General features: G+C 42.0%; 1 protein-coding gene and 1 pseudogene across 10 annotated transcripts in view; one reads left to right on the top strand and one right to left on the bottom strand.

Moving 5' to 3' along the window:
• Window positions 1-4,947, top strand: part of LOC137360749 (fibrocystin-like) — a 604,145-nt gene extending 599,198 nt beyond the window's left edge. For all 10 annotated transcript variants that reach the window (XM_068026018.1, XM_068026015.1, XM_068026020.1 and 7 more), the window contains one exon: window positions 3,410-4,947. In XM_068026018.1, coding sequence (XP_067882119.1) covers window positions 3,410-3,750 — 341 coding nt within the window. In that variant the 3' untranslated portion in view covers window positions 3,751-4,947. The remainder of the gene's footprint in view (window positions 1-3,409) is intronic.
• LOC137368107 (U2 spliceosomal RNA) lies at window positions 1,847-1,968 on the bottom strand (annotated as a pseudogene).
• Window positions 4,948-22,797: the final 17,850 nt, after the last annotated feature.

The raw sequence follows: 22,797 nt of genomic DNA, 5'->3' as shown, positions 1-22,797 counted from the left end.
TTCAATCAATCTGACTTCATTTTGCCATGGTAAGGTGGGAATCCAATTCCCCCCTGCAGTATTTTTAAAATTATAAATAATGCTTTGTCTGTATTAGTAAATGTGGAAGTCATGTCATAGTAATGTAATGTTTATGCTGAATAAAAATGGGATGCCAGGACTGGGCAGTGGACTAGTTTTCCACTTTTGGCACTCATTATCCATTTCAAGCACTCTTGGGGCATATATAGTGTGGCCAGAATTAGAGTAAGAAAGAAAGAACTGTGTTTTTTATTTCCAAAATATACTTTATTCATAAAAATCTGTGAAAAAAATACATGACAAAACAGTTCTAAACAGCACCAAGTCAAAAAATACAAACAGTGCAAAAGGAGATCAGTTTCCTTCAATACACATACAATGAGTTGCCTCACCAGCCTTCCATTTCATTTTTCATGCCATATACAATTTACAGCAAACAAAAATTTTCCCGATACAGTTCGAGGGGTTTTCCATGGTTCCAGCCCCTCAGTTCAGCTTGGTGGGGGGACCTTGCACAGTGGTATTTCCCCATTGAGCCTTTGCTGTAGCTTTAGTGCGTCCCTCAGCAAGTAGTCCTGGACCTTGGAATGTGCCAGTCTGCAACATTCGGTCGTGGACAACTCTTTGCGCTAGAAGACCAGCAAGTTTCGGGCAGACCAAAGGGCGTCTTTCACCGAATTGTTAGTCCTCCAGCAGCAGTTGATGTTTATCTCGGTGTGCGTCCCTGGGAACAGCCCGTAGAGCACAGACTCCTGTGTTGCAGAGCTGCTTGGGATGAACCTCGACAAAACCCACTGAATCTCTTTCCACACCTGCTTTGCAAAGACACATTCCAGAAGGAGATGGGCAACCGCCTCTTCCCCACCACAGCCACTGCGAGGGCATTGTGCAGAGGGGGTGAGACTTCGGGCGTGCAGGAAGGATCTGACGGGGAGGGCTGTTCTCACCACCAGCCAAGCTACATCTTGGTGCTTGTTCGAAAGTTCTGGTGAGGAGGCATTCTGCCAAATGACTTTGGCGGTCTGCTCAGGGAACCATCCGACAGGATCCACCATCTCCTTTTCCCGTAGGGCCTTGAGGACATTCTGTGCAGACCACTGCCTGATGGATCGGTGGTCAAAGGTGTTTTTCCGCAGACTTCTCCACGAAGGATAGCTGGTACGGCACGGTCCAACTGGAAGGAGCGTTCCGCGGCAACGTGACCAAGCCCATCCTTCACAACACCGGGGACAGATAGACCCTCAGCACATAGTGACACTTGGAGTTTGCGTACTGGAGGCCTACACACAGCTTGATGCAGCCGCACACGAAGGTGGTCATCAGGATGAGGGCGATGTTGGGTACATTTTTCCCGCCCTTATCCAGATGTTTGAACATCGTGTCCCTCCGGACCCGGTCCATTTTGGATCCCCAGATGAAGCGGAAAATGGCTCGGGTGACCGCCACAGTGCAGGAGTGGGGTATGGGCCAGACCTGCGCCACGTACAGCAACAACGTGAGCGCCTCGCACCTGATGACCAGGTTCTTACCCACAATGGAGAGAGATCGCTGCTCCCATATGCTCAGCTTGTGTTGTACCCTGGCTACTCACTCCTCCCAGGTTTTGGTGCACGCCCCGGCCCTTCCGAACCATATCCCCAGCACCTTCAGGTAGTCTGACCTGACGGTGAAGGGGACAAAGGATCGGTCAGCCCAGTTCCCAAAGAACATGGCCTCGCTATTGCCGTGGTTAACTTTGGCTCCTGAGGCCAGTTCGAACTGGTCGCAGATGCTCATCAGTCATCAGCGGATCTGAGCAGAAGACGGCGACATCATCAATGTACAGGGAGGTTTTACTCAACGCCTACCCAGGATCAAAAGCCACTGATCATGGTTTCTCCTCTACCAAGTAAGTACTGATAAGAACAGATACTACACTTGATCTTAGCCAAAAGGCCGAGAAGTAAGAAAGAACTTGTATTTACATAGCAGCTTTCATGCTTCAGGACAGCTTTGTTGTGGGGGGCAGGGGTACGAACAGGTTGCTCTTGGTTACACAACAAGGTGAGTAAAAAAACATTCAACTTACCATTTTGGGTGGCAGCCTCCAGCCGTCCCTTTAAAGGTGACTGTTTTGTCCGCTGAGAGCCTGAGCAAACTGGCCATAACATGATCATTTGCAGATCAGTTTGGCAAAGGGGCCTATAACAGGTTTTTAGGCCCCTGATTTGCATTTCCAAAAAGCCTAATAGCAGTTTCAGGTGTGCATCCTGGAAACCTACTGGGTAGCCAGTGCACTTCCGGGGCGGAATAAGCATGTTCATACCACCTGCCATATTGGACACTTTGGCATATGTTTTACACCTGTAAATAGGGTGCATGCCATTGAATTTCTCAGCTTCCATGTCTCAGCACTCCTTCAGTAATTCACTGAAAAGTCAGACTAAATTACATCCTTAGCACTGAGAGGGTTCGTTTACTCTGTTTTAATTTCTGCAAAGCACCAGTATGGAGTTCTCCATTTCCTATATCATTGGTCCTTCTTGTGCCTTCAATTGTAACAGTGATTTGAATAGTAAATTGAGGACAGTTTTATGGTATTGATGCACAGTCACCAAGACCTGGGATGAGATTACCCCAACGCATTTTATAAATGGACTCTTATAGACAGAAGAGAGAACTTTAATTTTACTTGTTTGGTTTGGATTTGTACCAAGGTCCCTGAGGCAAAAATGCAGTATGCTAATCCATATGTCTTCTGACCTTTACTCCAGTTATTTTTGTCTGAAGTATAGAATGCTAATCCAACAAACCACTTTGCTTTCATTCCAACAGTATAGAATCCTTGGTCTGAATATATTTCTCAAGTAACTATTTTGAATTTTTAGTTCCTAACTATATGAAAATTTGTGTCACATAGAGTGGAATATATTTTAAAACTATTTTAAAACCTAGACTTCAAGAATCAAATATGTTAAAAACAATTTGATATAAAAATATACTTGAGTTTTGATATTGACAAATTTAAGGGGAAAATTGGGTTTATATTTTCCACACCTAATAGGTTTCACTTGTATGTCAAACACACCTCTCTGTGTGCATGATATTATTAAGATTCATAACAGTTTTCCCACATGACTAAAAGTGTTTGATTAACAAACCGAGCACAATCAAATTTGATTTTCATACAGATTCAATTCTGAGATCAAACAAAATCAAACTTTAACCTATCTAATTGATTTACAACAATAGCAGTCATCATTAAATAATCCACTGTAAATTCAGAACTGGACCTGCTATGATTTTACCAGGCTTGCATTGGTAAATAACCTATAATTAGATCACTTTGAGAAATGAGCACATAAGCTTAAATATCTACTGGTACTAAACTAAATTGTTGTTTTTGCAGAATACCAGAGCAGAAGAGATTGCGGCAGCATGCCAGCTAATGATATCACAAGGGAAATGGGAGATTTCAGAGGTAAAGGAACACATCAATTAGGAGAAACAACTTCTAAAACCATCTCGACTGGGAGCTGTGAATCCTCAGACAGCCAAGGAAACCAAACTGCAGCATCCCATCATTTTGGAAAGCAGGGCTTCAGTAAAAAGCAGGCCATAAGTCACCCAAAGATTAGAAAGGGAAGGCAGCACCCATTGGGTTATAAAGACATGAGACCCAGGTACAGCTCTAAGAACCCACAGCAACTCTGCGTGAAAGATCTGGATGCCTTTAACAGTGACCGATAGTTTCACTGTTAGAAAGAGATGCAGTGGACAGAGATGACTTACATTTCCTCAGCATTAAAGACAAAGCATCGCTTCACTGCCAGGAAATGTGTCATGAAATCAGTAACATTGGGCATCAGGCAGAGAACGCTTTAGAAACGGATTCTGATATTTTCAGCCTCACCTCTGGGGATCTGGGTGCCTCTGGGACTCGGTCACGAGTACTAGGAAAGGAAAGAGCCTCCAAATGATAAAAAGAAAATGCTGAAAAATTAACCAGCATACACGTGAATAGTTTATCAATGTGCTATGTAATAACATAAGCCTATTTTTAGATTTAGATTTTCCTTTTATCACATTCAGCAAAATGTTTACAAGCATGCAGCAGCTTAACTAATAACGGACAGATATGTCAGATGCAGGTCAATGAATACTGTAGGAGATTGATTTTAAAAGGTAATAGAGAACAGCAGATTTAAACACTGCTTTGATTAATGTCAGCAGTAAACATTAATGGCATTTCAGCAAGCATAGCTGGCCGGGGAAGAGTTGAAAACAGAGTTTGGACTGGCTCATGGAGAAGCTGAAAACACAGGAAGATTTCTGGGTATTTGTGGAAGAACATTTGATGCTGTACCCAGAGTGCACAAATACCCCAGTGGAAGGCAATCAGCTGGAAATTACAGTTCAGCTCTCAGCTGAAAAAATGCCAGTGCGCTAGAGATTTACACAGGCACGGGGATTGCTAAACAGCTGTATGCTAATAAGCAGTGGTTTTACAAAATAAGTATCCTGCAGAGTAGCATCGGTCTGGATTACCCATGAGTATATTAGGAATTGGGAGGACCTCTTCATGAGCAGGAATTGCTTTTCAACCTCCTGCTGTTGATGTACATTCTATTTATATTATGCAGATGTAAAGCAAAGTGTTTGTTTTTACTTTAGTATTATACCATTCAAAATATCAGGCTTGTGCAAATGATAGGAGAGGAAATACTATATATTCCACTGCATTAAAAAATCTCATTTTATCTACTGTACAAATTACATTGGTGTAAATATTGCCCAAGTGTATTACATACATTGCTGGTATGCACTGTAAGATCTACAATACAAGGTATACTTCATGATTGTTTTATGTTCTCTGATTATGAGGTAATGATTTATGTAGCTGCTTAAAGCTTTTTTTTGACTGAAAAGATGACTGTAAAATAAAAATATCACATATGCAGGTTGTATAGTTCCGAGTGTTTTAAATAATGACAAAATAGCTGCTACTAAGTGGATATCTCACAAGTCATGAAAAACACTGTCCAGATTTTTAAGGAGGTCTGAATGGTCCAAACAATGAATATTTCTACAGATTATACAAATAGTTCTAAAATAAAAGCAAAATACAGCGGATGCTGGAAATCTGAAATAAAAACAAGAAATGCTGGAAATACTCAGCAGGCCTGGCAGCATCTTTGGAGAGAGAAGCAGAGTTAACGTTTCAGGCCAGTGACCCTTCTTCAGAACTGGCAAATATTAGAAATGTGAAAGGTTATAAGCAAGTAAAGTAGGGATGGGGCAAGAGATAACAAAGGAGAAGGTGTAGATAGAACAAGGTCACAGAATAGCTGACCAGAAGGTCGTGGAGCAAAGGCAAACAATATGTTAATGGTGTGTTGAAAGACAAAGCATTAGTACAGATAGGGTGTTACCGGACTGAAAATTGAACAGCCGCAATTACAAACATGAAAAAAAAGTGGGTTAGCAAACTAAACAAACTAAGATGAAATAAAATAAACACAAAAAAAAATTAATAAAAGGAAAAAGAAAAAAATAACGAAAAATAAAAGTAAAAAGAGGGACCCGTCATACTCTGAAATTAATTAATTAACCACCCTCTTTTTACTTTTATTTTTCGTTATTTTTTTTCTTTTTTCTTTAAAAAAATTTTTTTGTGTTTATTTTATTTTATTTCATCTTAGTTTGTTAAGTTTGCTTACCCACTTTTTTTCATGTTTATACTTGCAGCTGTTCAATTTTCAGTCCGTTAACACCCTATCTGTACTAATGCTTTGTCTTTCAACACACCATTAACATATTGCTTGCCTTTGCTCCACAACCTTCTGGTCAGCTATTCTGTGACCTTGTCCTATCTACACCTTCTCCTTTGTTATCTCTTGCCCCACCCCCACTTTACTTGCTTATAACCTTTCACATTTCTAATATTTTCCAGTTCTGAAGAAGGGTCACTGACCTGAAACGTTAACTCTGCTTCTCTCTCCGCAGATGCTGCCAGATCTGCTGAGTATTTCCAGCATTTCTTGTTTTAATATGAATAGTTCTTCTTGCTCAATACATTGTAAAGGCACACTTGAAAGGTGCTGAAAGATTCCCTTCCTCAATGCAATCACAAGTTTAGACGCCTGTGAATGTGCCCAGGTGTCCCAGTCAGGAGTGCAGTGTTGCCACTGTGCTACCCACTTGGACAGGTTTTATTTTTACATCTCCAGCTTGCAATCTGATATCTGGTTGCACGAAAATACAAGACTTTCAACAATTCTTGTATGGGACAACTTTCAAAACCACATACTGGTGTAAACTCAGTTTGGTCAAAATTACTTCCACCACTTTGAAGTTGTATAAAAATGTGTGCAAACAGGAAAGTATCTAAATATTTTCTGTATGTTTTTCAGAAATTAGTTCAATGTATAAGGGCAATTTTTTTGTTGCATAGTGTCCTAAAATTCAGAAGTTAAGGTATAGTATTTCTCACTTTCTACATCCACCACTGAACTAATAATCTGGAGAACGTGAGTTCAAATCCCATCATGTCATCTTGAAAGGCTGGTGTCAGTACACGTGTTCATGCAGCTTATGGATTTTCATTAAAACCCATTTGATTTACTAATGTCCTTGAGGGTAGGAAGGACAAGAGCAGAAGATGCATGGGAACACCACTACCTGCAAGTTCCCCTCCAAGCCACATACCATCCTGACTTGGAACTATATCGCCGTTCCTTCACTGTCACTCGGCCAAAATCCTGGAACTCCCTTCCTACCAGCACTGTTGGGTGTACCCACACCCCAAAGACTGCAACAGTTCAAGAAGGCAGCTCACCACCATCTTCTCAAGGGCAATCAATGATGGGCAATAAATGCTGGCCTAGTCAGCAACGCCCACGTCCCTTGAAAGAAAGTTGCCAATCTTATTTGATCAGGCCTGAATGTGACTCCAATCCCACAGCAGTGTGGGTTGACTCTTAATTGCCATCTGAAGTAGTCGAGCAAGTCACTCCGTTGTACGAAACAGCTGTACTGTGGCAGTTCAAGAAGGCAGCCCACCACCATCCTCTCAATGGGTAACTGGGGTTGGATAATAAACGCCAGCGACGCCCACATCCAGAGAATGGATAAAACATATTCCCCTGAGTTTAGAAATTTGAGGATTATCTGATCGATATATCTAAAATAATGAAGGGATTTGATAGGTTGGATGCAGAGAAACTATTTCTTCTGGTGGGGTGCAGTGGGGGTTTGGTTATCAAACAAGTGGGCATCATCTAAATATTAAAGTTAAGCCATTTAGGTGTGCAATCAGGGAACACTTTTGACACAAAGGGTAGTTAAAATCTGGAACTCACTCCCCCAATAACCGGTCAATTGAAATTTTCAAGACTGAGATTGTGTTTTGTTAGGTATGGGGTATGAACAGTGAGTGAATAGAGTGAGGTACAGATCAGCCATGATCAGACTGAATGGCAGAACAAGCTCAAAGAACTGAATGGCCCACTTATGTTCCTATGCCTTAACCTTCCCAATATCTAAGTATACAATAGAGCGATCGAATGATTATAATAGAGAATTCTTACCCTGCATACCAGCTACTGGAGCATATCAATGTGAAATCCCCACTCTCCCCCATCGGTGGACTGAATATATACCTAGCCTTTGAATCAACAAGCATTTTTATTTACATAAGGTGGATGAATGAACCATATTGAAACATAGAAACATAGAAAATAGGAGCAGGAGTAGGCCATTCGGCCCTTCGAGCCTGCTCCGCCATTCATTATGATTATGGCTGATCATCCAACTCAGTAACCTGTTCCCGCTTTCGCCCCATACCCTTTGATCCCTTTAGACCCAAGAGCTATATCTAACTCCTTCTAGAAAGCATACAATGTTTTGGCCTCAACTGCTTTCTGTGGTAGCGAATTCCACAGGCTCACCACTCTCTGGGTGAAGAAATTTCTCCTCATCTCAGTCCTGAAAGGTTTACCCCATATCCTTAGACTATGACCCCTGGTTCTGGACTCCCCCACCATCAGGAACATCCTTCCTGCATCTACCCTGTCAAGTCCTGTTAGAATTTTATAGGTTTCTATGAGATCCCACCTCACTCTTCTAAACTCCAGCGAATATAATCCTAACTGACTCAATCTCTCCTCATACGTCAGTCCCACCATCCCAGGAATCAGTCTGGTAAACCTTCGTGCACTCCCTCTATAGCAAGAACATCCTTCCTCAGATAAGGAGACCAAAACTGCACACAATATTCCAGGTGTGGCCTCACCAAGGCCCAGTATAATTGCAGCAAGCCATCCCTGCTCCTGTACTCGAATCCTCTCGCTATGAAGGCCAACATACCATTGCCTTTTTTACCGCCTATTGCACCTGCATGCTTACCTTCAGTGACTGGTGCACGAGAACATCCAGGTCTTGCTGCATATTCCCCTCTCTCAGTTTATAGCCGTTCAGATAATAATCTGCCTTCCTGTTTTTGCTACCAAAGTGGATAACCTCACATTTATCCACATTATACTGCATCTGCCATGCATTTGCCCACTCACTCAACTTGTCCAAATCACCCTGAAGCCTCTCTGCATCCTCCTCACAACTCACCCTTCCACCCAGTTTTATGTCATCTGCAAATTTGGAGATATTCCATTTAGTTCCCTCATCTAAATCATTAATATATATTGTGAATAGCTGGGGTCCTAGCACCAAACCCTGCAGTACCCCACTAGTCACTGCTTGCTATTCGGAAAAAGACCCATTTATCCCTACTCTTTGTTTCCTGGCCGCCAACCAATTTTCTATCCATCGCAATACATTACCCCCCAATCCCATGCGCTTTAATTTTACATGTTAATCTCTTATGTGGGACTTTGTCGAAAGCCTTCTGAAAGTCCAAATAAACCACATTCACTGGTTCTCCCTCATCAACTCTACTAGTTACATCTTCGAAGAATTCTAGTAGATTTGTCAAGCATGATTTCCCTTTTGTCAATCCATGCTGACTCTGCCCGATTCTACCACTGTTCCCTAAGTGCTCTGCTATAAAATCTTTGATAATGGACTCTAGAATTTTCCCCACAGCCTGACGTCAGGCTGACTGATCTATAATTCCCTGCTTTTTTTCTACCTCCCTTTTTAAATAGTGGGGTTACATTAAGTTTCTATTTCTCTCCACATCTCTATATGTAAAGGAATGAAGACAGACTTGCTATCTCTCTAAATGCAGCCCCTAAACAAAGATTTTATTTGCTGTAGCCACAAACTAGCCTACCTCCTTTTAGCTAAGCCTAAAGGATGTTAGTGAACCAGATGGGTTTTTAAAACAATTGACAATGTTTTTATGGTCATCATTAAACTAGCTTTTTAATTCCAGATTTATTAATTGAATTCAAATTTCACCATCTGCCATGATGGGATTTGAATCCATGTCCCAGAGCATTAGCCTTGGCTCTGGATTGCCAGTCCAGGGATAGTCTTCGGTATAGCTGATAAATCCTTGTCAGAATCCAAGAAAGACCTTACAGTGGAAAAGGCCATTCAAATTGTAAGACAGGCTAAAGTTTGCATACAGATTAGAGACATCCTATGAGCTGAAGACAAGCCGTGGATGAGAAGGAGTCCAATGCCCGTCCAACTGGTTGAGCCAAAACCAGGGAAATACTTTGAGGAACAGAAAAAATATACAGGTGAGAAGGTGCATGAAATAGGAAAACCTTGCCAATGTTTTGGAGCCAAGAAGACCCACAGACTAGTGCAGAGCCCAGCAAGTGAAGCAGAATGGTTTAATTGTGGAAAAACTGGACACTATCAGAAGATGTGCCACAGCAAAATTTCTGAGCTTAATGATACAAAGCAGATGATCTTCACACAAACAGCAATGAATCTATGACAGCAGTACCCACAAGAGAAAGAACCAGAAAAGTTCTTGGGAGAAATTAATAATCCAGACCAAGATTTATGAACAGCAGCCATCTAAGTGAATGGACACCTCCCAAATGTTAAGTTTGACACAGAGGCTAGTGTCACGGTATTATCTGACCAAGAGCTTTGGGTGAAGAGACATTACCTGCAACCGACAGATATTCAGTTGCATGGTCCAAGTGGGATACAACTGCAAATAAAAAGCAAACTCCAAGCAACTCTTCAGCATAGAGGCAGACAACTGGTAGAGACCCTTATATGACTTACACAATCAAGAATTTTCTTTACTGAGCAGGAATACATTGGAATTACAGCTGATTAAAAACGTAGCCGAAGTCAGGCAAAGGAAGGTAAACGATTCCTTTCAAACAGATTATCTGAAGCTGTTCACAGGGGTTGAAAACTAAAGACAGAGTACAGGATCACTGAAGGAAGGGGCCAGATCAATGTGTATCTTAATACCAAGAAGAATACCTCATCCCTTATTATCCAAAGTCCCCAAACAATTGGAGGAGATGACAAGAATGGACACTATCTCTCTGGTAAAAAGGCAAATGATATGTTGGCCTTCATAGCGAGAGGATTCGAATACAGGAGCAGGGATGTCTTGCTGCAATTATACAGGGCCTTGGTGAGGCCACACCTGGAATATTGTGTGCAGTTTTGATCTCCTTATCTGAGGAAGGATGTTCTTGCTATAGAGGGAGTGCACGAAGGTTTACCAGACTGATTCCTGGGATGACAGGACTGATGAATGAGGAGAGATTGAAGTCGGTTAGGAATAAACTCACTGGAGTTCAGAAGAGTGAAGGGGGATCTCATAGAAACCTATAAAATTCTAACAGGACTTGACAGGGTAGATGCAGGATGGTGGGAGAGTCCAGAACCAGGGGTCATAGTCTCAGGATACGGGGTAAACCTTACAGGACTGAGATGAGGAGAAATTTCTTCACCCAGAGAGTGGTGAGCCTGTGGAATTCGCTACCACAGAAAGCAGTTGAGGCCAAAACATTGTATGTTTTCAAGAAGGAGTTAGGTACAGCTCTTGGGACGAAAGGGATCAAAGGACATGGGGGGAAAGCGGGAACAGGTTACGGAGTTGGATGATCAACCATAATCATAATGAATGGCGGAGCAGGCTCCAAGGGCCGAATGACCTACTTCTGCTCCTATTTTCTATGTTTCTATGTAACAGACTGATGTTCAGCCATGGTTTCTGTCCTGAAGCCAAATGGAACTCTGCAAATATGTGTGGACTTAGCACAGCTCAACAAAGCAGTAGCGCGTGAGATTCACCCAATGTCTACAGTGGATGTCAGTTTATCAAAACATTCTCAGTGCATCATGTTCACAAAACTCAATGCCAATAGTGGGTTTTGGCAGGTACCCCTGGATGAGACCTCAAGGTTATTGGCTACATTCATAACACCTTTTGGGCAGTTTTGTTTTAATAGGTTACCATTCGGAATAAACTCCGCTCCAGAGATTTTTCAACGATCAATGTCCAATATCCTAGAAGGGTTCACAGGAGTGATATGCCACATGGATCATATTCTGATACATGGCAAGTCAATGGAGGAACACAACCACAAAGTCAGAGAGGTTCTACAGAGACTTCAAAAAGTGAGACTGACTTTAAACGAGAAGTATGAATTTTCCAAAACTTTGATTTGTTTCTTGGGCCACATTGTGAGCGGTCAAGGAATAATGGCAGATCCTCAGAAAACAATGGCCTTTAAGGAATTTCCTATCTCTTACAAGCATTCAGCAACTCCAGAGATTCTTTGGAATGGTAAATCAACTAGCAAAGCTTTTGCCTCATTGAACATAAATAACTGATCCGCTGAGACAACTACTAAGATACCCACCAGGAACAAGCGTTCCAGTAAATTAAAGAGATGCTAATTTCTCTGGACGTGTTGGCACACGGCAATCCTATACTACCTACGATGATAACAGCGTACGCCTCTTCAGATGGATTGGGCACTGTTCTTTTTCAGGAGTAACCTGATGGTTCCTATAGACCCATATTCTATGTGTGAAGAGCACTGTCAGATATAGAGACACATTACACATTACATGGGCATGAGAAAAATGTTCAGACTACACCATTGAAATAAGTGTGGTGTTCAAGACAGACCACAAGCCATTGGCTTCCTTATTTGATGAAAAAGAAATGCCTCCATGTATAAAAAGATTTCATCTCAGATTAATGAAGTACACATGTGAAACTGTATGCATCCAAGGGAAGTTCCAATCATCAGCTGATGCGCAATCGAGGGCAACCAAAGATCATCCATCACAGGAAGACGCAAATTTCGTAGGTGACAGAGTCATACTCGCAACACGCAGCACAAAGTTGTCCAGCAAGCACACAGAAGGCGCGAGAAATATGACAACCACAGAAGAATGAAGGGTACATTCGCATTAGACAATATTGTACACATGCGTAGCCACAAGGAAGTCCAGGAGGGAGAATAGTGAAGATGTTTCATGAGTATAGGAAATACTTTACATAATTGATGCCTTATTAGTTTGCAATGACGGAATTGTTATTCCTACTTCAATGAGATCTGATATCTCAGATCGATTACACCAAGGCCATTTGAGTATAACCAAGTCCAGAACGAGGGCACAAGCTTCAGTATGGTGGCCTGGGATATCTAAGGATATTGAGACCATGATCAATAACTGTCAGACATGCATGATGCAGAAGCCAGAACAGCACAAACTGCTGTTGACTACCCAATTTCCAACTAGACCTTGGCAAAGGCTAGGCATGGACTTATTCATGTTTGCTGGGAAGTCATATTTCATCATTATTGACTAATTTTCCAGGTGGATAGAAATCTGACAATTACATTCTACGACCACCAAGGTAGTTGTCAATCCTTATGGACATCTTCGTGACACATGGGATTCCAGATTACATATTATCAGACAACGGACCACAGTTTTCAAATGAATGTTTTACCCAGTTTGCTGTGAAGATGGGCTTTTCAGCATCTTATCAGTGCATCGAGATCCAATGGCGAGGCAGAACGAGGTGTGAGAACCATAAAATCTTTACTCAAGAAAAATAAAGATCTTCCTATCTCACTTTTAGTTTATCATTCAAAGGCACTGCTGTAATGGGAAGGAAGTTAAGAACACAGCTTCCAGTATTGCCTCAATAATTAACGCCAGGATTGAAGACTCAAGCCTACGTGAAAGTCTGAGAAAGAGAGAACTCCTACAGAAGGCAACAACCCCAGAATTACAATAGGAGATTTCGAATGAGAAGCTTACCCAAATTAAACAATGGTCAAAAAGTTTGGATATGTGACCTGCAACGAGAAGGTACAGTAATCCATAAATATGAGGCCTATCAGCGATCATATGTGATATGAACGAATGAAGGGAACATACAACGGAATCAGTGGAACCCATAGAAATGAAAAACCAAGTCAGCAACCCAGACTTCCTATGAAGATTATTGATCATCCCAGGCAGATTACAACCAGATCAGGGAGAGTTGTCAAACCTCCGATGAGACTGAATCTGTATAGCCAGAGACTTGGGGGGGAGAGAGTAGTAGTGAAGTCATAAATATATATATGTTTGGAAAAATGTTGGATAAAGACTTGGGGGGAGATGTAGTATGAGGATGTAAAGGGTTAATATTGAAGACAGTGAGAGAGACCCCTCCCACTGTATGAGCGATGATGTAGCAGTCACATGACATAAGCTTGAGAAGAAGAAAGTATAACAGCATGAAGGATGCTAACTTAGGTGGTTTGTTGAGAGTGTGTATAGTAACTGTAAATAGTAAATAATAAAGAATTGTTAGTTAAACTTTACCAGAGTCTAAGACATTCTCTAGAACACCCTACAACACTACTAATACAAAGTCAACAATGCAACAAGCCCCCTGGCTGTTGGCTGCCATATTCACTCACTGATTGCTAAACAAGACTGGCTGTGACCTGCCAATATCATTCTGCAAAAGAAAGCCTCTGACCATAGACTATTCATCACTAAGGGCTTCAGCCAATCAACGACCCCACTCATTTATCAAAGGGTTTCAGAACTAGCTATCAGTCGAAGTCACTAACTCAGGCTGCGGCCTATACTGTGGTCTGGGACCAGGTGACATGTTGAACACCCTTTGACACTATGAACTTACCGTTGTCTTCAGTCTCATCAATTCAGTTTAATGAAGAGTGCAGCAGTCAATGTGTCAGGAACTGAACTAATCTGTTTCTCTTCGTAAAATACCTCCTGTGATCCTGTTTTAACACCTTATGTGCTGATGCAAACAACCAAAAATGTTTAAAAATGCTACAGCATCAAAAAATTCCTCTTGTCCCATTCACCAACTAACTTCGCATCCATCCATGTAAGGGGACCAATCAAAAATTTATTTTCTAACTGAGTTGTTTTTCTTTTGGGGGAGGCAGTGTGGATGTCTAGCCACCCTGCTGATGAACCAGCTACCACAGACACACCAGGTCCTAACTGAGTCACGGGCATGGGAACTCCCAGTGTATGGAATCCCTCTCATGAGCTCCACCACCTGACATCATTTGCCTTGTAATGAATGGGCCATGACTCCATCCCTTACTAGATAAATGAAAAACTTTCAGAAACAGCAAAGACTTGGCACAAAAGGGTCTCTGCTCTTTTCCAAGATGTTCCGCCCTGCTGGAGTTATAACCACAAACTGGCAGAACCTCCAAGGAATTTTGGACCCCAGATATTTAGTTATTTGCTTGAAATTATCTTCCAATATTCAAAGGGGAGAGAAACAATTGATTGCAATGTTTAACTTCAGGGATCCTTTATTGCTAGTTTATAAATCTCTCAATATTTTATTGCTGTACATTGTACAAAAGAACTAGACAACTTCCAGGATCTAAAATTGTCTGTTACTCAGAAAAAATCTTAAAAAATAATGTGAAAATAAAAGAATAAGGTTGATTTTTTTTTCTATGTGCTGAAACGCTAATGTAGCCTTCTCCTCGGGCTGGATTTTCCTGGCCCTGTGAAGACGGTATTGGAGGCAGGGGGCTGGGAAAATAGGGGATGGGATGGGGAGTGGGGGGTGGGGGGTTGGTCAGGTTGGCTTCTTGATGCATTCCTGCCTCCAAGGGAATTTCCCAGGGGTGGGTGGGGAATTGGATCAGCTGCCCGCTTCAAGGAGGTGAGTGTGGAGGTGGTCAATTAGATTGTGGCGCCGGTACTGCTTGCACCCATTTGGTCCCAATGTTGGGGTCCAGACACTCGCGGGAGAATTACGCCCCTTGTTTTTACTTGGAATTATATGTTATTGAACAGCTGATGTTGTTCCCTTCTCCCTTTTTCTCCCCTGTGGCCACCCCAGAGGTTGCACTTCCTACGGGTAAAAGGGCCAGCAGGTGACCTGATCCTGAGCCCTTTGACACTAGCTGCTCTGAACTAGCTTACATCAGGAGGTGTGCAAGAGCTTCCAGTGATTTTCCACCATTGTGGGGATGAACCTCACTTACATGTAGGCATCCCGTAAAACAACAAGAACTGAATGGATGAACCCACAAGGGGTATGGAGCTTCAATCATATGACACTCATAACCCCTATGTAACTGTATTCTGATAAACAAATCTGACAGAGGGTCAGGTCATAAATCAAGAGATGAGTTTATTTTGCATAAAACAGGTAAATGAACAGTACTCATTGCAAACTGGAACCCAGAAATTCCATGACCCATAGTGAGAGGTGGGAGGGAGGTGCTGCAGTGAGGAGAAGGACTTCTGACGGGGGTGGCTTGTGGCTACACTAATATTGTGGTTAATATTAATCCTGAGGTTTAAATTAATTTTGGCTTTAGTTTTCCTTTACAGGTGCATAATATATCTGTTCCAAAATCCTTCTTTTCAACACACCTGGGGCACTAAACTTTGTGCTGAATGCTTTTCTCTACACTGCTGCGATATCTTCCGGGACAAGTTAAATAACCAACATGTGTCATGAACTATTTTTAACTCACCTACTTATACCGATGGATGGAGAGCTTTCAAATGAGTTGTTATTCTGCACTTCTTTAACAAAACTATTAAGAGGTTGCTGCTAATGGTAGATTCTCTACTCACCTCACTCCCAAAATGGTGGTTATATGTTGATTTATATTATCTTTCAATTGTACTAATCATTGCTTTCAAGATGGTACAGATGTTGGCAAATATCCAGCAAGATAAAAATATCCTTTTGTTATTCTTGAAATTGCTTCTTCCATTCTTCAAACCATCAAGTATATGTACCACGGGAACATTTTGGGTGGAAATCTTGGGGTAGCTTGGGAATACTTATAGATATGCTCACAAAGTTGTTCAGTGACACAACAGGACAAATGTAAGAAGCACCCACTCTTAATGAGTGAAAAACCTATATTTGCCCTCAATGATGTAAAAACCCAATGGATTCAGATTCTGCCCAAATTACAAGCCACCCCCATCAGAAGTCCTTCTCCTCCTCACTGCAGCTCCTCCCTCCCACCTCTCACTACGGGTCATGGAATTTCTGGGTTTACAGTTTTCAATGAGTACTGTTCATTTACCTGTTTTATGCTAAATAAACTCATCTCTTGGTTTATGACCTGACCCTCTGTCAGATAGCATGTACATTCCATATGCATACCCAAGGACAAGGAAGACGCATGGCAGCATGCAATATAATCTAGAATACAATGGCAAGAGTTCTCTGTTCGATTCTGGGATCTTGCTACATTTACCTCGGGACTCTGGTTCATAAAGGACTTGAGATCCACTTATAAGTTTGTTCATTGACACTGAACCCAAAAGTATACCTTGTGTAAGAATCCCAAAACAACATGCTTCCTTCAAACATAGCTCCCATCGGAGATGGAATGGGTGAAATTTTGCTTTATGATAATATGATTCTATACCACTACTAATGCAAGCTGAACTTTGTCACTACCAATTAAAAATTCTCCTAATGTTATACCCAACAGTTGGGTAATGTGGTACCAAACCAAACTAATTTGTGATACAACTTGCAAAATGTTTTTATTATCTTTTAATTCCAACTAGAAACTCACTCACTGAGATCCATGCTTATTCTGCACAACAGCAGCATGGTGCTTAATGTACTTGTCTTGGGACTCTGTGCCCAGCTATTTCATTCGGGCACCATAGCAGCACACATTCCTTTTCTGATTTCCTGATGTCCTCTGGTTCTAAGTGCTTTTTCATTGGTAAATAGGAAACATAGGAAATAACAGCAAGAGCATCACAGAATCACAGAATCATTACAGTGCAGAAGGAGGCCATTTGGCCTGTTATGTCCACACCAGCTCACTGAAAGAGCAACTCCCTCAGTTCCATTCCCCTGCCTTCTCCCCATAACTCTTCACATTCTTCCTTTTTGTATAACTGTCTAATTCCCTTTTGAATACTTCAATTGAAAAGAGTAGCCATTCAATCCCTCGAGTTTGCTCCCCCATTCAACTAGATCAAAGCTGATCTTCTACCTCAACACCACTTTCCCACACTATCCCCACATCCCTTGATATCTTTAATATCTAGAAATCTATCAATCTCTGTTTTGAACACACTCAATGACTGAGCCTCCACAGCCTTCTGGCATAGAAATTTCCAAAGATTCACCACCCTCTGAGTGAAGAAATTCCTCCTCATCTCAGTCCTAACTAAACTAAACCTCTCATTTTGAGACTGTGTCCCCTGGTTCAAGACCTCACAGCCAGGAGAAACATCCTTCCTGCCTCAACCCTGTCAAGTCCTGTAAGAATTTTGTATGCTTCAATCACTTTTCATTCTTCTAAACACTAGCGAATACAGGCCCAGTCTCCTCAATCTCTCCTCAGAAGACAATCCTGCCATCCCAGGGATTAGTCTGGTGAAACACAGTTACACGCCTTCTATGGCAAGTATATCCCTCCTTAGGTAAGGAGACCAAAACTGTACACAATACTCCAGGTGCAGTCTCACCAAGGTTCTATACAACTGCAGCAAGACTTCTTTACTCCTGTACTCAAATCCTCTTGCAATGAAGGCGAATATACCATTTGCCTTCCTAATTGCTTGCTGCACCTGCATGTTAGCTTTTCATGACTTATGAACAAGGACACCCAGGTCCCTTTGAACATCAACACTTCCCAATCTCTCACCATTTAATAAATACACTGCATTTCTGTTTTTCCTACCAAACTGGTAACTTTACATTTTTCCACATCATATTCCATTTGCCATGTTCTTGCCCACTCACTTAGCCTGTCTAAATACCCTTGAAGCCTCTTTGCATCCTCCTCACAACTCACATTCCCACTTAACTGGTGGATCAAGCATACCTGCAATTGTACTGAGCCTTGGTGGGACCGCACCTGGAGTACTGTGTACTGTTTTGATCTCCTTACCTAAGGAGGGATATACTTGCCATAGACGGTGTGCAACTGTGTTTCACCAGGCTAATCCCTGATATAGCAGGATTGTCTATGAGGAGAGATTGAGGAGACTGGGCCTGTATTCGCTCCAGTGATCAGCCACCCCACCCCAACCCTTTCAATCTCCCCACTAGCAACCCCCCCACTGCCCCCCACCTCCCCACCCCAGCTAGGCCTCTGATCACCCCTTCTGCCAAAGCCTCAGATCTCCCCTGAAGTCTTCAATCAATGCTCTTTGTAAAATTTTGTTGCATGAGGCCAGTTTTTTCAATGCATGGTACTTTGAAATCATTTTGCACAGCTGCGCAAGTATAGAATTTTATGCAGAACAGGGTCTGCGTGGTACTTTCCAGGTTGTTGCACAGCTGCACACACGTGTGCACTTCACTAGGAATGTAGACTTTGACCTCCTCTCAATCCCTTCGACCTTCCACTTTTCTAAGGCCTCGAAAACCCCCAAGGCCTCCAATCTCTCAGGGCTTTGGTCTCCCATGCACCCCCGCCCCCAGGATTGGACCCCCACCCCCCTGGGATCAGACCCCTCCTCCTGGGTTGCCGCATGGAGCTACCTGGTCCTGTGGAGGCCAAGCCTATCAATCAGGCTGACTTCCAGGCGGGGAACCCATCTGTGACATGACACACACACTGCGGAGTTAGAACTCCAGAGCATGCAGAGTAGCCCTGACTTCCAGGTTTCCCATGTGCTACCTGGTGCCCTCTCACTTCCGGCAGGTCCGAAAGTTAAAATTTCCCCCATGAGTAAAATGACCATTCCCCATTCAGTGTTTTATTTAGCAGTAGATGCAGTAAAGGGATACAAACGCAACAATTTATCCAAAAGAAGAAAATTTTAAAAAGATGGATTTATTTAGTAGGGAAGTAGATTGAGATATCATTGTATTTGGTTTGTTGATGTACTGATTTTATTTTTATATATATATATATCTTAATAGGAGTGACCATTTTTTCAGCAGGCAGAATGTAGCTAAGAATTACTTGGACAGTGTGTCACTGTGATAAAATTTGTCATGTGGGTACAATACACACATGAGAAAATCGCATTAAGCAGCAACAAATACATTGAGAGATTTTGCAATATTTCTTCATTGAACGAAAAAAATTACAAATAAGCGATTCCCTTATGCAAATTAAAGCAAGGTAGGGACAACCAACAAATGTTAACAGTAAGAGAATTTAAATAAAGGATAAGTTCTTTTTATTTATTTTAACCACTTTAAAGTATTTGCCAGTTACAGATCACTGCAAGGATTCTGCTGGTAATCGATCAAGTGATGTTGTCATAAAGAACACAAATAGAAAGATCCTTGCTACAAGGCTAACATAATATTGAAGTAGTATAGATTTCATTTTGCAAACATGGCCTACAAATAGGAGATACTGCTACCTTTTAAATTTAATATTTCCTCCTCTGAACAAAATCCTCATTCATCTTGTGACAGGCAATTGGAGCCGAGTAAAGCAATGAAATGTAAATTTTATTAAGCGACCCTCGCACCACTGTGGATCAATTCAGATACTAACCGAATCTGGCAAATCAAATCCTCCGTCCAAATTAGGCCCTAGGCAAAATGGAAACAGATTTCTCTTCTTTTCTTTTATTATATCTGCTACACTATAACTCAGAGTAAAAGGCCTTGATGAGAAAGAGGCAGGTAGGCCTGATAGGAGGAATCATACTGGGAAACCTTGCTTTGCTCTAGGCTGCCTGAAGGCAGTATAGTGATCCTCAGCTTGTCCTATCTGTCAAGCTATTTGATCTATAAATGAATTGCTGTTGATAACAACTGTATCAGTGAAAGAGATGTTCCACTGGGCCAGGGCAAATGAGGCTAACTGCTTTCATCTTCTAATCATTTTTTTTAAAAAAGAGAGCCTTGTTAAGATTTTCCATGTATTGATTTATAACTTTATCTTCTCTTAGATGTGAAAGCACTTGTTTGGCTTTTGAGTTAGTTGCTGAGCTTCTGCAACAGAGGAAGTGGGAAGACTCATCTGGTTTGCTAATATATTTTGAGGCTTGTGTGAAAAAAACAACTATTCCATCACTTACGACCAATCAGAAAAAGAAAAAATTGGATCTCAGAAATGCTAGTGTATATTGGCCTGTGTTGTGCCAATTACATTTATTAGTTGCTCCCCATAGGGGGGAGGAGGCAACAGATTTATATTTTAATATATATCTACATGTCATATATGCACCTCTCTCTCTCTTTCTCACTCATTTCACATTTTACTTCCAATGGCATGATTTTTGTGTAAAGATACTTCTGGCATGCCTAGGTATCACACCTGGGTATTACTTTAACTTATGTTACACCTGGGTCCTTTAACCTAAAGGAGACCATACTTCCACTTTCCTTTTACTCCTCCTGGTGCTAGGTGGCACCGCTGTTCCACCAAGTTCTGCCTCCCAGCTCCATTCCGCTAGTTAATGCTGCAAACCAATTTGGTTCACATTCGGCATTTATCTTTCAAGTTCTTGGCATCCGTGTTCTCTGCAGATAAGTTATTTTTCATTCATTTAACTTTGATTTCTTACTGCTACCAAGTAAGTTTTATTTTAATGTAAAATTTCTTTAAATTTATTTACCTTTTTTACCATTTCCAAGAAATGTGGGCTTGCTACTTAGTTACTTCCTTCCCTACAATCTACCCATTTTTGCTGTTGTGGGAGTTGGCACACAGGAAGCCTGCCTCCAGCTCTTGCTCCCACCATCAGATGTTCATTCACAAAATTCCTCATGCCCTACTTGCTCTGACCTCTGACCTCTGTTTGCCTGCCTGTTCTCTCCTCTGTCTCCAACTTGTTAATTGACCTGTCAATCAAAATAATTCAAGGTTGTGAACTGCAGACTTATATGTAAACTACCGTAGCATTCATTTCAAAAATACACAGACTAAAAATAGTACACCAACATTTCATACTATGTGCTTTAATGTTCCTGTCCTTAGACAACAATATATTTTCTCACTTAATGTGAGCACTACAGCAGATTCACCAGAAATTTAAATGTCTTGTGTTGAGTGTGTTCATAGCACCACACCTCTTAAAGGCATCGGAGGCGAAATTGGGCTCAGTAGCACCAGTTGTTTGGGTGCTGCCAGTGCCTTTTGATAACCAAAATGGTGTCTGATGCATGCATGTACACTCCTGCTGCGAAGTGTGCCGGATGCCATATTGATGCAGGCATTAGTGTGTGTGCAACCAACATCCACCAGAAGTATACAGAGCAGGCAGATCATGATGTCGATCAGTGTGCAATGCTAATTTGATGCCAGTGCTGCCATTTTGGAGCTCAACGCTTCACATTATGCCCTCTCTTAACCTCCCATGGCTGGACAATCATTAAGCAGCAGGAAGGACCACCCACTAGTGATATTTATAGGGAGCATCAACTACTTACAGGTTAGTTGATGGTTGATTTCTTCTGGCTATTCTATAAGTGTTTGGTGCTTTCTATAGTTTTTCAAGTTGCATAGGCCTATAGACCATAAAGACAGGGCTAAATTGTGGCGAGTCGAAGAGACTTAGTAGTTGGCAGGAAAAAAGACAGAGGCGCAAGGGGAGAGCCAACTGTGCAACAGCCCCAACAAACAAATTTCTCTGCAGCACCTGTGGAAGAGCCTGTCACTCCAAAATTGGCCTTTATAGCCACTCCAGGCGCTGCTTCACAAACCACTGACCACCTCCAGGCGCGTATCCATTGTCTCTCGAGATAAGGAGGCCCAAAAGAAAGGCCTATAGAGAGTGGTGTGGCAGGGCTGAAGTACTTTTTCTTGACGTCAAAGCTTTGCCACAAACCAATTGCTGCCAGATGTGGGAGGACTAGTATGCTTTCCCCTTGGAATAGAGCATGACAGGGAGAATGAGCAGAGGCTACGTAGAGCAGGAGAAGCAGCTAGAAGAGGGAAGATGAAGAGGGGAGGAGGAGGAGAGCAAGGAGCAAGAGGAAGAGGAGCAAGAGAAAGGGAGGCAGCAATCTAGGCAACCGTTTCCTGCCCAGGCTGTACATGAAGATCTACTTCGAGTGAGATACCTGCAACTACAACCCCAATTCCCCATTTCCCGTCCCACACTCCTTACCTTACCTACACATCAAACCCTTGGCCACATGCAAAAGCAGAACCATCATAAAGTAAATAATCCAAACAAAATTCATAAAAGAAATCATGCTATATTGCATAGAAACATAAACTAATCACTCTTGTGTATACCCTTAATGCCTGTCTTCCATGTGCCTTTCCCTGGCCCAGTGCTCTGACACAGCGTTACACAAGCTGGTGCAGCATGACTGGTAGAAGGCGACTAACTTTCAGTAGAGGAGACTAGATGGCCTTGGAGGGTGACCTCAAGCAGCTCTGGGCCTAAAAGGCCCATCTTCAGACTGCACCATCTCGGCAT

The sequence above is a fragment of the Heterodontus francisci genome, chromosome 3, assembly GCF_036365525.1.
Source record: "Heterodontus francisci isolate sHetFra1 chromosome 3, sHetFra1.hap1, whole genome shotgun sequence".
NCBI classification, from domain to species: domain Eukaryota; kingdom Metazoa; phylum Chordata; class Chondrichthyes; order Heterodontiformes; family Heterodontidae; genus Heterodontus; species Heterodontus francisci.
Note: the sequence above shows the minus strand (reverse complement) of the source record. Positions and strands in the feature narration are given on the sequence as shown.